Raw genomic sequence first — 15,323 nt, 5'->3', positions numbered from 1 at the left:
CCAGGCCGCACGTGGGGATGGCGGCGCGGGCGGGTGGCGGGCTGCGCTACCTGGGCATCGCGGTGGACGAGGCCGACCTGCTGCCCGGCGCGCTGCGGCTCATGCGGGAGCTGCGGCCGCACTGGGACGCGGAGCGCGTGAAGACCAAGGTACGGCTCGCGGGGTCCCCGGCTGCACCCCCGCCGCCGGCCCTGGCCCCTCTGGGCACCAGGATCCCCTCTACAGGAGCACCTGGAGGGACCGAGGTGGGCTTGGGGGCTGGTGCCAACCCCGGGTAGGCAGGGGAAGGAGTCGGTGGTGTTGGCACAGGGGAGGGGGCACTTGCGGCATCTGCCATCAGCTCTGAGCACCCGGTGCAAAGAGCGAGACCCCTAGGGCCGTGGGGCTGGCAGGGAGCTGCAGGCCTGGGGAAGGATCAGCCCTGTACCATGGTGGAAAATGAGCTTTGGAAGGGACCTCCCGAGATCACCCAGTGCAGCCCCTTGCTCCAAGCAGGACCAGCCCCAGCAAATCTGAACTCTGTCAACCCTGCTGCAGGGAGCCGCAGCCAACGTGCAATATTTGCATTCTCTGGGATGGAGAAGGCCAGGCACCCTGCTGCGGTTTGCAACGTGGAGGCCTGGCTCTGCCCTCCCAATGCATGTGTGTCTACCCCCCTCACTGAAGTTCCCCAGGGTTCTGTGCAGGATTGGGTCCCTTGCAAGGCTGGGTGGGCTGGGGAAGTGGGGCTCCATCTCTTGAGTGGCAGTTGCATTCGGCTCCTGGGTGCGGGTGGGTTTGAGTAGCAATAAAAGTAGGGACAGGCTGAAGGGCATGAAGGTGGGATCAGGTAGGGGCTGGCTGGGCATCAGATTTACTTGCCCTGCCTTTGCTGGAATGTAGCACAGGGTTTTGCATCCCAGGCAGCTGTGGAATAAAGAGTTGTCCAGAAGGGCTCCTGCCCCTTGCAGCCACAGAGCACCCTGGCACACCCGCTCTTTGGCACAGCAACCCCAAAGTGTGCTCAAAAAGCAGCAAGGGAGACCCTGTTGCCCTAGCATGCTCCTTGTGCACGTGGGGACGCACTTCTGCTCTTGATCAGATTAAAAAGAGAAACGTGCTGCGTCTTCAGTGTCCACCTGGAATTGGGCCTGGGTGGGTGGGAGGGAGCAGCAGCTGTACTGGATACATTTCCGCATGTGTCCTGTAAAGGAGCACATTTCCAGTGCGCCTGGAGCGCCATTAAAAATGTATTAATAGCCAAGTGTAATTAAATACAAGAAGCTGCATGAAAAGAGACAGGAAAGGGCAGATGCTAATAGGCAGGAAACTCAGAGCTGAGGCTGTAAACTTTTTTGGGCTGGGGCTGCTCCTTGTCATGTGTTGGCACAGCACCTAGCATGGGCGACCTTTCTTCTCAGGGAGGACTTGTGCCTTCCCCAGCTGTATTGATCTCAGTAAGGCTCCATCGGCCCCTGTCCTCCACTGTGTCCCTGCCGTGGTGAGGGGCTCTGATCCCCTGCAGGCCTTCTTTCCTTGGAGCTAAGACTGTGGTGCTTTGGATGGGCTGAGGCCAGGGGATCACTTGGAGTGACTTGCTAGAGCATGAACAGGCCCATGCTGTTAGGGTACAGCTACTTACTGCATGTGCAACACTGCAGATGTCTGCCAAACCCTCTGGCCCCTAACTCTGAGGCCACCTAAGAGCAGTTCACCTCCCAGAGTGAGAAAGAGAAGTCTGTAGGTTGCTCTATAGCTGCGACAGCCCCAAGGAGCTGGTCCCACATCCCGGCATCCCTTAGATGCGGCCATGAAAGCATGTGGATGCAGGAGTGTCTCGTGGCATCTGTCTCTTAGCGAGCGAGTGAATATCCTGCTGCCGGAGAACCATACACTGCTCCATCGTGTGATGAGGAGAGCGAGAGCGATGAATCTAGAGGAAAGCCCGGTCAAGACTGCAGTGGGCCGGGGAGCCGGGCTGAGCGCCGTGCCTTCCAGACAGCTTGACCAAGGCAGCCAGAGGCCTCTGCTTACAGAGCTGTACATCTGGCAGCGGCGACAGGAGCCTCGTGGGGTGAAGAATGGATGTGAGAGCCCGTGTGTGGGCAGGGATTGCTTGGGATGTGGGTGAGAGCAGCGGGATGTGGTGTGCGGTCGTGCTGCATGTGCTCTGATGGGGGGTGCAGGCAGCTGTAGGGCCAGTTGGGTGCTGAATGCGCAGGTGGGTTGAGACAGGAGCAGATGGCAGGTGGGAGCCGGGGGATCTGTGCCTGTGTGTGAACATCCTGCAGTCCCTGTGCTAAGGGGAGCCCGGGATCATTTCAAAAGCTTGGCAGCACGTGGCATGCCAGCCAGTACCAGGGCTGCTCTCTGGGCCTGCAGGGAAGGGTTTGCCTCAGTGCAGCACAGCCCTCCTCCATTCGGCCAGGTCTGTGGTGGTTTGCAGTGCTACTGCTCAGAGCCATGCCTGCATCCAAAACACCAAAACCTCTGGTTCTGCGTCTTTGACTTTATTCTTTCTCTCCTCCTGGCTGCAGTAAATCCCTCTTTTCTACTTGCCCATCCATCTTATGGCAGAAATACCAGCCCCTGTCGTCTCAGTGAGGCATGTTGGACCTTTCAGGCAGGGATGGTGAGAAGGCTGTAAGCCTACTGACCACGGCTAGCTGTGCAGCTGATACTCTCATCTTCTGGGAATGTCTCGGGACATCCCTTGGACAGCTGCCTGTTCCTGGAAACTGGAGAAGACGCTGTCTGTGCAACCAGAGGGCTCCCGCTGATGTGCGTCACCAGGGAGTGACGCCTACGCTGCTGGGAGCCAGGACGTGGTATGCAAAGAGGATAAAGGCCATGAATCCTATTCACACCTGGGGGAGAGCTCTGACTAGACCTGGTGAGGGGAGCCTGAGATGGGGGTCAGCTTACAAGCCAGCATGGCTGGGCGAGTGGGGACTGCTCAGCATGGACACCTGCCAGGGATGGGTTAGCCATCACGCATCCTGCACCTGTGCAGGGGGTTGGACGAGATGATCCTTGAGGTCCCTTCCACCTCTGTGGTCCCACGGCCTCCTCCAGTCTTGCGGAGGGAATAAATCAGCCTCACTCCGTTGGCTCAAAGCTGCGGGTCCACTGACTATGATGAAGCTGCCGAGGATTTGGCCTGTCAGACCTGCAGAGGTAGAAGGTTGCAAAGCCAGCGACATCCAGCTGTACCTTATGTTGGTCCCACTGCAACCCCTGCTCCCCACAGGAACACATCATGCAGCTGGCATGTCACTGCTCTCTGTGCCCTAGTTGGACCAGTGCTCAGGTAGCACCAGATAGCTGCGTTTAGGCGGAGAACTGCCTTCTGAGCGGCATACAAGTCTGAACCTCCGTCTCTTAGAGGAGGGGTCTCTCTGGGGGACACCTTGCCCAGCTGGTGCCTGCAGTCTGAGTTGTGAGCTGTGGTCCTCCCTCTTTGCATGAGGATGCAAATCTCCCAGTTTTGATGCTAGTAAAATGGTTTCCCTGGGAAGCTGCCTTATCCCTATAGGAATGACAAGTCTCCTCATTCCCGCACAACAGGCCTGGTCTCTCTTCTGCACCTCCTGTACTCTGCTGTATGTCTGCTGAGCCCATGAAGTTACTCCTGCTTGTTGCTGATGTTGTAAGGAACATGGATTTCATAGACATTAGGGCTGGAAGGAGCCTCTGAAGATCAACAGATGCAGCCTCCTGCCCAAGGGGCAGGAAGTCAGCTGGGGTCAGATCTGCATGAGTCATGGAAGTGCATGGCAGCCCTGCTGTTCAGAGAACAGGGCCGGGCACGGGGACCAGGCTGGCAGAGGGCTGCTATCAGAAGCTTCAAAATGAGGACAGCTGGTCATTTTGGGGTTATTAATATGACAGCATGTAGCGAACAGCAAGCAATGCTTATGAAGCACCCAGTGCTCCAGAGTTACCGAGCATTTAGTCGGGATAAGTACCTGCTCCAGGGAGCTGCATAGCCTTTTTCCAGGCACTGACATGAGCCTGCTGTGTTTCCTTTTGGTGCCTGCCTGTGTTTCCTTTTGGTGCCTGCCTGTCTCAGTGAGGGAAGCGCTTGTCAGCGAACAATTTCCTGGAGTTGACCCCTTGAAATACCCCTCCCTGCATTTGCTCCACAGACCAGTGCACATAGGTGGGTTCATGGCAGAGGGAGCTGGGGCAAGCAGAGGCCTGGCCTGGGACAACATGTTCCTGCAGCAGGGGAGGGGGCAGGCAGGGGGTACTCCATGTGTTTGGGCACACGGCCAAGCTCGAGAGTGGAGAGAACAACACCCTGTCTCCATCTGCGGGGAGCCATCAGTGCTGTGACAGAGGCGTCCCAGCAGAGACGTCTCCGCTGCCTGGTGCCGCGCGGCCCCACGGGGCGGGTTTGTTTATTTCATTTGCTCCTTGCAGTATTTTTATGCCAGATCCTTTGTGCTGCATGAGGGATTCATCCCTGGGTTCGACCCCTGGGAGCCCCTGACCCACAACCTCAGCCCAGTCCCCTCCCCACCCCAGCTTGGCCGGGGTCCCTCACCGGCACCTCGGACGAGCTGAGAATTTGGTCCCCATGATCCTTGGTGAGCCTGGATTGAGTCCAGGCTTGGAACTGACCCTGGGGTCAGACTGAGTCCTGCTAGAGTCATGCCACTCTTGTTTTAAGCTTGGGTTGTGTAGTCATTGCACAACACATTTAAGCTGAGACCTCCCTACCTCAGGTCGCCTGTGACTGGAGCATCATCCCACCTCCCCTCTGTCGTTTTCTGCTCTAGCTAAATCCTGAGTGTGTCTGGCCAGGCAGCCCGGCCCCAACAGCCCCTCAGACCGTTCTTCCTGCTTGTGTCCTATGCACTGGCCCCGGTCCCTTGCCCTGTTCTGGATCACTGGGATCCCTGCCATCCCGTCCGTTGGACCCTCCGGTCAGATGCATCCCCCAGGAAGGCATTGGAAACCACATTGATAACAGCCGCACACTGAGCTGAGCCCTCAGGAAATGTGTGCCGTTCCCTGCACAGCAGCTGCTGAAGTGTGCCCCTTCCCTGCCACCAGCAGCCTCCTTGTTGCTGCAGTGCATCTTCTGGGGAGGATGAAACTTGTGGAGTCTTTCACAGCAGCGCTGAGTGGGTACCAAAGCCTGCCAGCTGAGACCAGCAACACCGGCTCCCAGCCTGGGGCGGGGACTTGTCTGACCTGCCCCACCTTTGCCAGGGCTTCTCTGGGCACTGCCCAGATAGCAAACTGGGGCTTACTAGGGGAAGGAGGGTCTGATCACCCTGCACTCTCCATCCTCAGCCACTGCTTCAGTCTGGCAGGAGGGGCAAGGAGAGGAAGGACAGCTCAGAGGGTAGGGGCTTTGAAGAGCTAATTCCATGCAGTGCTTCGCTACAGGTTTCCTCTCTGGCCTTGGGCATGTTTGTTGTGTCTTTCTTCACTTCTCTGAAATGGAGACATGAATGTTTCTTGGCTTGTAGGGGTGCTGGGCATAGGTGTGATGGCCATGGGGACCAGGGGTAAGGTCCACAGACTCTTGACCACCCTCTTCTCTCCCCACATGGCCATGAAGGTACCTACTAATGGCTTCCTCTGCCCACCCCCTCCAGCTCTTCACCGATGGCATCACCAACAAGCTCGTGGCCTGCTACGTGGATGAGGCAATGGCGGACGCGGTCCTGGTGCGTGTCTATGGCAGGAAGACGGAGCTCTTTGTGGACCGGGAGAGCGAGCTGAGGAACTTCCAGGTGCTGCAAGCCCACGGCTGCGCCCCCAGCCTCTACTGCTCCTTCCAGAACGGCCTGTGCTACGAGTTCATGCAGGGGATAGCGCTGGGCCCCGAGCACGTGCAGGATCCCCAGATGTTCAGGTGGGGGCAGTGGGGCCACGTTGCCTTTCTCTATGGCTGCCATGGGAGGGGAGAAGAGCCGGGGTCCAATCCCCGTACCACTGAGGATGACTCCCTTGGGCTTGAGAGCTGGCCCAAGAAGGGTGGTGGGGAGCGGCTAGGAGGGGAAACAGAAAAAGGGCAGGTCTTGGTTGCTGAGATCTCTGGGGTTCAAGGTTTGGCCTGATTATAAACCGCAGGCTCCACAGAGCAGGGGAGAGCTCCCCTCCCTGCCTGCTTTGAGAGTGATAGAGCTGATGGGCAGGGAGTCACCCTCTGGCTGCTTCGTTGAGGTGCCTAGAGGAATCCTATTCCCGCTATGCCACCCCCTGGCTGAGAAGGTGGGGGCCGTGAGGACTCCTCCCCAGAGGGAATATAGGCCTGAATGGGAGGAAAGGAAGGAAATCTGCCTGATCAAAGACATTCAGCCTCTCTCTAAGTGAATACTCTTGTGAGGTTGTTTCCAAGAGCCTGCCAAGCTGTTTTCCAGGAGGGAAACATGGCCTTTGCCCTGACCCAAGGGGAGGCAGCATCCTTGCTCTGAGCCCCTGGGACCAGCCAAGAGACATGATTTAACCCCTCTCTCCAGCAGTCTGGGTTTTCTCATTACAAGATGTAGTGTAGGTACTCCAAAGGGGCTACCAAGAGTCAGGCTTAGGGTGCTGCAGAGAATGGGATTTGGAGGAAGCCAGGCCAGAGCTGGGAATAAAGTGTATACAACCCCCATGCCCTGAAAAGCCCTGTACTGCAGCCACAGAAACTCTGGTGGGATGCGCACCCAGGAGAACCGGGGCAGTAGAAGGGGCCTGTTCCCCTTCATCATCCTGCACTGACAGGTGGGGCTGCAGGGGCAGAGGAGACAGGCTTACCATTCTGCTGCAGACCAGCCTCCCCTTTGGAGAGCAGAGCTGGTGAAACCCCAGCGTTCCCCGTTGTCAATGAATGCAAACACCTTGGGAATTTGACGATTCAGTTCAAATCAGACTGAAAACAAAACATTTTTATGCTTCCCAGAACACAAGAGCCTTGCTGATTTGTTTTCAGCTTTTTTTTGTGTGTGACTATTTCTCTTCTTCTCAGATTCTCCAGTGATGCTAATGGCAGCAGTGCCAACAGTTGTGACATTTGGCATGTTTCTTAAAACCCCAGGTTCTTGCATCCAGAAACTGAATGAGAATCCCAGCCTTATTTATCTGCATATTTAATTATTGTAAAAAGCCAAGTTTCTAGTCCTTCTCCTTGACCAGAAGAATTTGAAAGTCTCAAATTAGGAGCTAAAAGACAAAGAAGAGGAGCCCAAAATTGACTGGTTTAAAAAAGAAAAGAAATGCAGTAGGGTTTGTTTTTACATAACTTCATGACACTGGCAAGATTGGCCTGGGCACCATCAGAGAGTTTGGCCCATTAAGTCTGATTTCTTCCCCCCAGACAAAACCTTGGAACATCCTGAAAGTGTGAGACTTATGCGGAGAGCAGACTTAGCTGCCATCAGCATGAGATGGGCCTTGGTTTTGGGCCTTGATTTTTTGGTGTCTTACTTGGGACACCTTGGAACAGGTTTTCAGATGGTGCCAAGCACCCTGGCACATGGTGGAACGAGTGAAGTTTCTAAGCTTAGCCCCTGTTTTACAAGTTCACCTGTTTTATACGTGTGATCTGTTGCAGGCTGATTGCCCAGGAGATGGCCAAAATGCATGCCATCCATGCCAATGGGAGCCTCCCCAAGCCCAGCCTGTGGCACAAGCTGCACAAGTTCCTTTCCATCGTGAAAACGGAGCTCTTCACAAAGGTATCCAACCCCAGGTAAAGGCAGAGGGAGCCTAGCAGCATCGCCCTACCTGGGCCATCCCAGGGCAGCTTTCACTTGTCCTTGTAGGGGCTCCACTACAAGCCCAGGCAGTGTGTTGGAATGGTGACACCAGCCAGAGCCTGGAAAGAAGTGGAGCCAAGACGCAGGCCCCAGGCAAAGCCCAAGATTGACCCTAAAATCTAAGGTTGAGGCTCAAACCCTGTACAGGTGGGTGAATCTAGAACACGGCACAGCCTGGGTCTGGATTCACTCTTTTGGATGTTGCCAGTCACATTAAATAATGAAGGTGAATAACCTAGATAGCCAGCAAATTATTAACTGTGTTACCTTAAAACTTGGCCGAACTCAGGAGCCTTTGTTAATACATGCTGCACATCCAGCAGGCTCTGCCTAGACAGCATGTATTGAATGATTGCTTGGATTTAATGATTAACCATCTCTGGCTTTGATACAGTCAGGTCTTTTTGAGGTTATTAATGGGACACGTGCTCCTTTGGGTTATTCTTAAATCCTGTTGGGCTTGTGGCTTGGGGGCCTGGGGCTTGGCTGTAGCAGTAGATGAGGTGAGCAGGCTGGAGCTTTGTTGTTATAGACCTTTCAAAGGCTGTAACCAAGACCTTGTGTCAGTGCGGTTGACTGTATTGATTGCAGGGAGACATGGTAGCGAGCAGAGCATTAGGCTCCCGGCCCTGTGGTCAGGGCGTGCTGCTCTCTGGGGCCACCAAGAGCTCTGAATAGCCCCTGAAGTACACAAGTCTCCAAGGCCCACCTTGGGAGCCCTCCAACTCTGACCCCTGGCTCTCACTGTGCTTTTACTCTTATGATTTGACCATGCTTGAAGAAAATAAAGGAGGCTTGCTGTGCATGGGAAAGACATCGTTTGCTCTTCCTCCCCCAGCCTCCATCAGGATGTGCCCAGCCTGGAGGTGCTGGAACAAGAGGTTGCCTGGGTGCAGGAGTATCTGTCCCAGCTGGGGTCCCCCGTTGTGCTCTGCCACAATGACCTGCTGTGTAAGAACATCATCTACAACGAAACCGAAGGTGGGTTCTGGGCATTGCGCACAAAGAGGGCTGTGAACGCCTCAGGGAGTGCGCCCTTACCCCCATAATGCTGTTCCAAACACAAACAGGCTGATGGACCATTGGCTTCATTTTGGCCTCTGCTTTAACGGCTCCTTCCTTTGGCTTCCGCAGGGCACGTGCGGTTCATAGACTACGAGTACACGAGTTACAACTACCAGGCTTTTGACATTGGAAACCACTTCAATGAGTTTGCAGGTGAGCAGTCCCCTCAGGCCCTTTCTTACTTACAGGTAACAGAGGGTGCTTTTTAATTGCCTCATGAATATGCATGAGGGAACTGTGGGTTCAATTCCCTCCTCTCCCCAGTGAGAGCCTGAAGTGCAGGTTAGCAGCAGCCTCCGTTGGGAGCGCCGGAGTGTAATTACCCAGCAACCTTGCATCGCTCTGCAATTACCGAGTGTCTAGACAGGGAGCCCTGGCGTGCTGTCTGCAGTCTCTGCAGCCTTCTGCTGCACTCCCTGCAGACCTCGCAAGCTAAGCAGGGATTGGGAAGGGGTGGGTTAGCCCTTGGATGGGAGACCTCTGGTAACTGCAGTAGACAGTTCAGTGTCTGGCAGTCATCCCTCCTGCTCTTGCAGGACTCTTTGGCTCAGCAGAGGCGGGTTGTGCTGGAGGATGGCATCAGCACCTTTTGAGGGAGACATCGACCTGAGCTTCTCTGGGCTGGAGGTCATTCAGGTTGCCATGGTGGTTTCATGGGGTCACTTCATTCTGCCCTAGCTGATTTCCTAATGCAGGGTTGGGAGCACGTGGCAGCTCCGAGCTGTTGAGCAGAGCTCCTGCATGCTCTGGGGTGGCTGCCAGGTTTGATAAAAGGCCCAGTAGATGTGTCATGTCCTGGAGGACTGAAGCTTGGAGACCAGTGCAGACTGAATCCAGACTTGACCATAGCCGAGCACAGCTGGGACCTCCTGCCCTCTGAGATCAGTCCAAATGATAAGTCACTTTTAAAATCATAATTTCCATAGGGAGGGTTTTCCTATAGAGAGCAGGAAGAGTTAGGAATCAGCACAGATACCACAGGAGAGATCACAGTATAAGAGCGTAGTTTCTGCAGTTTGCTCTTGGGTTTCCCCAGCCCCAGGTCCCGACAAATCTGCAAAACAGGGTTGTGTTAGGACCGTATGGGATCTGTATCCTTGGTTCCCCTGCACAAGTGCGTAGCAGTAACATCTCCCACTAGTGCTGTCCTGGACTGGGGGAGTGGGCATCTCCAGAGGGCTCATGGAAAGGTGCCCTGGGATTGCCCTTTTCATGATGCTGCTTTGCCCATGAGACCCTATGGTGTTTTTCCATCTTGCCATCTCCTCATTCCTGGCTCTCGTTGGCAGGGGTGAAGGAGGTGGATTATCGGCTGTACCCCAGCAAAGAGACCCAGCTGCAGTGGCTGAGGCACTACCTGCATGCCTACAAGCAACTGAACCAAGAGGACCAGGGAGGTGGAGCTGTGTCTGACAAGGAGCTGGAGACCCTCTATGTGCAAGTGAACAAGTTCTCCTTAGTGAGTACACCCTGCACAGGCAGGGGAGACGGGGAGGATGGACTCCTGAAGCAAGTTTATAGCATGCAGGAAGCCGGTCCAGGTGTGCTTCAGCAGAGCCCATCCGGAATGCCTTCGCTCTGTGAGCATCCCCCTTGGGTCCTCTGTAGGAGCAAGGTGCTCAGCAGTGCAGTGTGCTGCCCCGTTCCTCTGGACTATTCTGAGCTGTCCCATCCACTTTCCTCTGCCACCCTCAGGGATCTTGATTTGCCCCTGCTTTCCACTATGAATTGTCATTTAGGCCCAGCTGGTAGCCCCTAGCCATCCACAGGTGTTCAAAGTCATGAGATGTTGAGGAAGGAAGAAAGATGGGGCTCTCTCCATTGGCCTTTGGGCTTTAGAGTCTGTAGGCTGCCTCCAGGTCCAGGTTTCCAGCTTTTTTTCTGCAACCCCAAGAGTATTTTTTGAAGCTCAGATTCCTTTACAATCTGCTGACTCTGGCAGGTGAGAGAAGCACTTTAGAGCAGGGCTTGACCTACAGGAGGTGGCAGCCCTAGGTAACCCTGAGCTGGGGGCGGCTTTGTGGTTTGTGACCACAGGAAAGACTGAGGTCCCTAGCCCCTGGGCTGATGGCAGCTCTGAAGAGGGGCTGCAGGGGAAGGTGGACCAGGCAGTAGATGGCTTCCTCTCTCCAGATCATCTGCCTGTGGGATTGGTTCACAAGTAGCAGCACTAGGCTGGCATCCTAGCCCCCCCTGCAGTCACCCTGGGCCTGAGGTCTAGCAGAGCTGGGCCCTGGTGCTGTGGCTGGGTTATCAGGGGAGATCAGCACATTGGGGTCAGCCTCTTCAGAAGAGCCTGAGTGCTGATTGCTTGGAAATATGGCTCTGAGCTCTTACTGGACCAGAAGCTTAAGGGTGGCTCTGACCTTGCTACTCATGTTTGCCAAAGGCCAGACAGTCTGTACTGGCCCTGCTAAAGAGATGAGAGAAAGGGGCTTGGGCAGAAGAAAACATAACCCTGTGTTGGGCTGGGGGGCGGAGGCGGGCACCGGTGCTCTGAGGCAGACAGCCAGTGCAAGGGCGATGCATGCAGACTGTGAGTGGAGGGGGTGTGCACAGGAGGTGGGAAGAAGCTTCAGCTACCTGTTGGGCTGAAGGTGGGACGGATCCTGCCAAGCCCTGGGATTCAAGGCTGTCAGACTCTCTGCCAAGGCTACTTATGTAAGCGACTCCCACAGGGGGCAGCAACCTGCCAGAGCTGCTCCAGAGACCTTTGTACTTGGCATCTGGGAGGGGATTTACCTTCCTCAGAAGCCAAGTCATAAACAACCTCAGATAGGTCCGCAGTGGGGACAAACCACGAGCCTGGGGAATGAGGTGCCGGCGGGGTTTCCCCTGAAACGGCTGGCTTGTACCTTGAGATGCTGCTGCTATTCCAAGCATGCAGGGGAGGAGATTCATCCTAGACATGCTATAGTGCATGAGGCACCAGACAGCAAAGGACAAAAGCCAAGGCTTGCTCCAGCTTTAAAGGGTCTGGCTGGGATCTCTGGTACCAGGAAACACCTAAAGCGTATCTGGCTCTGGTGGATTTGAAGGCAGCCCCACTGGTGCGTGCTGTGGTCAGACAAAGCTGTGGGGCTCTGGGCTCTGTCTGGGGGTGCTCAGTGCTTATCCCAAATTCAGGTCCTTCATGAGGCAGGCACAGGAACAAACTGGCCAGCCTCAGGTGCATTAAGGTTGCTCACAAGCCGGATCCCCAGCTGGCTGTAGATCCATACTGCTATGCTGAAACCAGTGGTGCTACACTGCTCTACACCAGGTTAGGGTCTCAGCCCTGGGTGTGGAGACAGCAGTGATGTATGGGAGACTTTACTGAGGCTGGTTTTTCTTACTGTGTTACAGGCCTCCCATTTGCTTTGGGCATTCTGGGCCCTTATTCAGGACAAATACTCGACCATAGACTTTAACTTCCTAAGGTGAGTGGGTTCCTGCACCAAGCCAGAGGCCTAAATGGGGAGAGGTGGATGTGGGCAGGGCAGCCCCTTGGGCAAGGCCCTAAGCCAAGATGCCCTTCTGGGGCAGGCTAGTAAGAAGCCCTTTGCTGTTTTGCTCTGAGCTGTCAGCCTTGGGCAGCGTGCATTGTTTCTGCAGCACCCGCCAGGGCATGTTGGGAGATGCTCCTCACACGGGCATCGCTCCTGCCTGACCTGAAGAGCCCTGCTCTGTTCTCTGAGGCCACGGTGAACTTGGCCACCCCTAGAAGGTGACAGTGCTTCATTGTCAGACACATGAACACCCCTGTGCACTGAGGATAGGGGCTGGTCAATCCATTGCCTCCTCAGAAGTTTGGCCCAGAAACTCCCGAAATAAAGGCAGCAAACTTCTCCTTAGGTGCACACAGCTAACCCCCCGGTATAAGCAACCCAAGCTCCCAGGCTCCCTTATTATCTTTTCTGAGGAAACCGCTGCACCCCACCAAGCAGCTCCTCTCTTTAGGTACCTCCTATGGGGTAGCTGCTGTCCTGGCCGCAGTCTGCGCTCCCTGGTGCTAAGCCAGCCTGTGTGTGCATCTCGTGGCAGGTATGCAAAGCTAAGGTTTAGGCAGTACTTCAAGGCAAAGCCAGCGGTGACCGCCCTGCACGTGTCCAAGTGACATCCCTGCCTGAGGAGTCCTCCGGTCCACAGGATTGCAAGCTGTTCTCTCCTGCCACGTCCACGGACCTCAGTCTGTCACCCACCAGTGGGGGGAGCAGCCACTCTGGAGGGAGCGGAAGTGGGAAGGATGGGGGAGGCTTTCCACGGAGCTGGCAATTGAAATGGATGCCCCTGGGCATGGTAATACCATCTCTGGGCAGGGCCCAGTGGTGGCTTTGCTGCAGACGCTGCAACGTGTTCAGAAAAGGACTTGGCTTTTTGTCTCAGATTGAAACACTGGACCACGAGTGATGCAGGAAGCCCATGGGCTCAGCCGGGCTGGACAGGGGAGTGCCTTGCGGACTGGTACCGCCTTCACAGTCAGCACTGGCCTGGCCCTGCCCTGCCCTAGGGCTGGGCCACCTCGCGGGTGTGCTTCACTGGACTGAACTGTTGCTGCTTGGCACTACGTTCTCTGTGGGGATGTGCCATCGATTTTGCCCCAGCGGGGAGGGGTGTCTGTCTCTACCTCTTCCTTCTGCCCCAGGGCCCCTCTGCTCTGCTGCCCTCTCCTTCCGATGGACAGACGCATCCTGCAGGGTCAGTGCTGGCTGCCCCAGTGGAAGACTTCTCCAACCGGGATCTTTGTGGCTGCCTCCTTCCCTGCCACCCCAGCTCCTATGCAGCTGCACAGCAGGACCCAGACCCAATATCCTCCACCCCCAGCTCCCAGCTGTGGGCAGCACGGCCCTGCCTCCCTCTGCCCTGGGGCGGGCTGAGCCCAGGAGCTCTGCAGGCCCAGGCTCCTTCCCCTTTTCGTCTTTCATCTCACTCTTAGGGGGTCTTTTCTCCCATGTTACACAGGGCTGGAGGACTCACTGCTATGAGCCCTGCAGCTGCTGCACCCAAGGCCCTGGGGCTGGGAGCCTTTCCTTTCCTTTAGCCCTGAGCCTTAAAGCTGGGGTCAGAGTAGCTATAATGAGTGTGCCTCCCTACTCCCTTCTCCTTGGCAAAGAGGCTCCTCTTGTCCCATGTGCTCTCAGCATCCACCCTTGCCTCAAGGAGGGGATGAGGGATCCTTCATGCCTAGGAGGGGGCCATGCATCCAGCATCTTCGCCCAGAAGTGGTCTGAGGGCCCTGGAGACCAAACCAGGGTTGCGTGTGTCTGCTCTGGGCTCTCTGCTCTGGCCTGCCCTTGGGCTGGAAGCCTGAGATCTGAACCTTCCCTGGGGTCTGGGGCAAGGGGGCATGTTGGGAACTAGAGAGGATGGCTCTGGGTTTGAGTGTTCCCTAGCTCTACCCAGGCAGTGAGCTCATGGTGCCAGGGGCTCTGCAGGTGTGTCCCGGGGTTCTTGTTTTGTGCACGTGTTTGCCTCAGGCTCTTGCTTTGCCTCAGATTCACAGTCCAGCTGCTGCCATCTCTGGGCTCCTAGCAGGGACTGGCACACAGCTGGGGCCCAGAGCGTGCTTTATATCCACCTCAGATGTGGCTGCTGAGCAGAGCTGTAAAGGAAGCAGGTGGGAAGGCAGGGGGGCCTAACCCTGCGCCCCCTTGGTGGCTGCATGGTTAAGGCCTGCACCCTCTCCAAGCCCTTGGCACCTCTATGCTGGGAGTAAAGGGCCAGGAGAGCCTGGAGGTGAAAACTGACCCCCTCTCTCGGGTACGGGTCCTCAGGGGTCATGTCCAGAAATGGCTGACCTGTTCCTGGCTGTGTTGCAAGCCCTGGGGTCTACGGGTAGCTGAGTCCCTCAGGGACTCTACCCTGTGAATGGGGAAGGAGCAGTCCTGGCACAATAGTCCCATGCATCAAGAACAGTCCTTGCCCTTCGTTTCATGTGCAGCTCAGGCAGGTGTGGGGGCATCACAGTGCCCACTTAAGAACTTGCCCCATGCTCCCAGGGGGGTCAGCTGGGGCCCAAGGAGGTGGCTTTAACCCTTTCAGTGGCTCGTGTATGAGCTGCAGCATGTAGGGAACATGCAGGGGTTTGGAGGAGAACCGGGCTCCCCACCTGAGCTCTGGGGAGCTGGACAGGCTAGTGGACACTGGTGCCGTGGGTAGTACCAGACAATCCCAGTGGCTGCTGCAAAGCAGAGCGCGCCAACACTGGAGCTACACAGACACAGGGAGAGGGTGCATCCTGCTGAATAGGCATGCTCCCAACCTTGGGATGCCTGCTCCCTCTGTCCCACCAGCCCCAAGCCCTTCTCTGATGCATTAGAGGGTGGCGGGTGCCTTCTAAAGGGGCACCAACAGGGCCAGAGCTTTGGTCCTGAGGCCTCAACCTGCAGGAGCCTGTACTGCTCAGTGTATTGATGTTGTCTCCAAGAGAATAGTAATAAAAAGCTGCTGTCTGGATCCTGCTAGATGGTGGGTCTTTGCCTGATACAGGGTAGCACAGCTGGAAGAAGGTTTCTGCCTTGCAGCCAGGTAAGCACCGAG

At 56.0% G+C, this 15,323-nt stretch overlaps 1 protein-coding gene across 3 annotated transcripts; it reads left to right on the top strand.

Annotated features, from left to right (window-relative positions):
• The first annotated feature begins 6 nt into the window (after positions 1-6).
• On the top strand, positions 7-15,237 carry ETNK2 (ethanolamine kinase 2). Of its 3 annotated transcripts, none has more exons than XM_019513928.1 (8): positions 7-149; positions 5,592-5,851; positions 7,535-7,672; positions 8,578-8,720; positions 8,874-8,957; positions 10,094-10,263; positions 12,150-12,223; positions 12,828-15,237. In XM_019513928.1, exons 1-8 carry the CDS (start codon positions 18-20, stop codon positions 12,898-12,900), a joined length of 1,074 nt encoding a protein of 357 aa, XP_019369473.1. In that variant the 5' UTR covers positions 7-17; the 3' UTR covers positions 12,901-15,237. The 3 variants fall into 3 exon arrangements, with proteins under 3 accessions (XP_019369473.1, XP_019369474.1, XP_019369475.1); XM_019513929.1 differs by lacking the exon at positions 7-149 and adding an exon at positions 2,046-2,066; XM_019513930.1 differs by lacking the exon at positions 7-149 and having other exon boundaries at positions 5,641-5,729.
• Positions 15,238-15,323: the final 86 nt, after the last annotated feature.

The sequence above is a fragment of the Gavialis gangeticus genome, unplaced genomic scaffold (assembly GCF_001723915.1).
Source record: "Gavialis gangeticus isolate Ggan-Ray unplaced genomic scaffold, GavGan_comp1, whole genome shotgun sequence".
Lineage (NCBI taxonomy): Eukaryota > Metazoa > Chordata > Crocodylia > Gavialidae > Gavialis > Gavialis gangeticus.
Note: the sequence above shows the minus strand (reverse complement) of the source record. Positions and strands in the feature narration are given on the sequence as shown.

What these genes read in the sequence shown, in the direction of transcription:
- ETNK2 (XM_019513928.1), top strand. Translation starts at nt 18, where the DNA reads ATGGCGGCGCGGGCGGGTGGCGGGCTGCGCTACCTGGGCATCGCGGTG. An exon ending in CGGAGCGCGTGAAGACCAAG is followed by an intron (nt 150 to 5,591) that starts GTACGGCTCGCG and finishes CACCCCCTCCAG; the next exon opens with CTCTTCACCGATGGCATCAC. An exon ending in CATCTACAACGAAACCGAAG is followed by an intron (nt 8,721 to 8,873) that starts GTGGGTTCTGGG and finishes TGGCTTCCGCAG; the next exon opens with GGCACGTGCGGTTCATAGAC.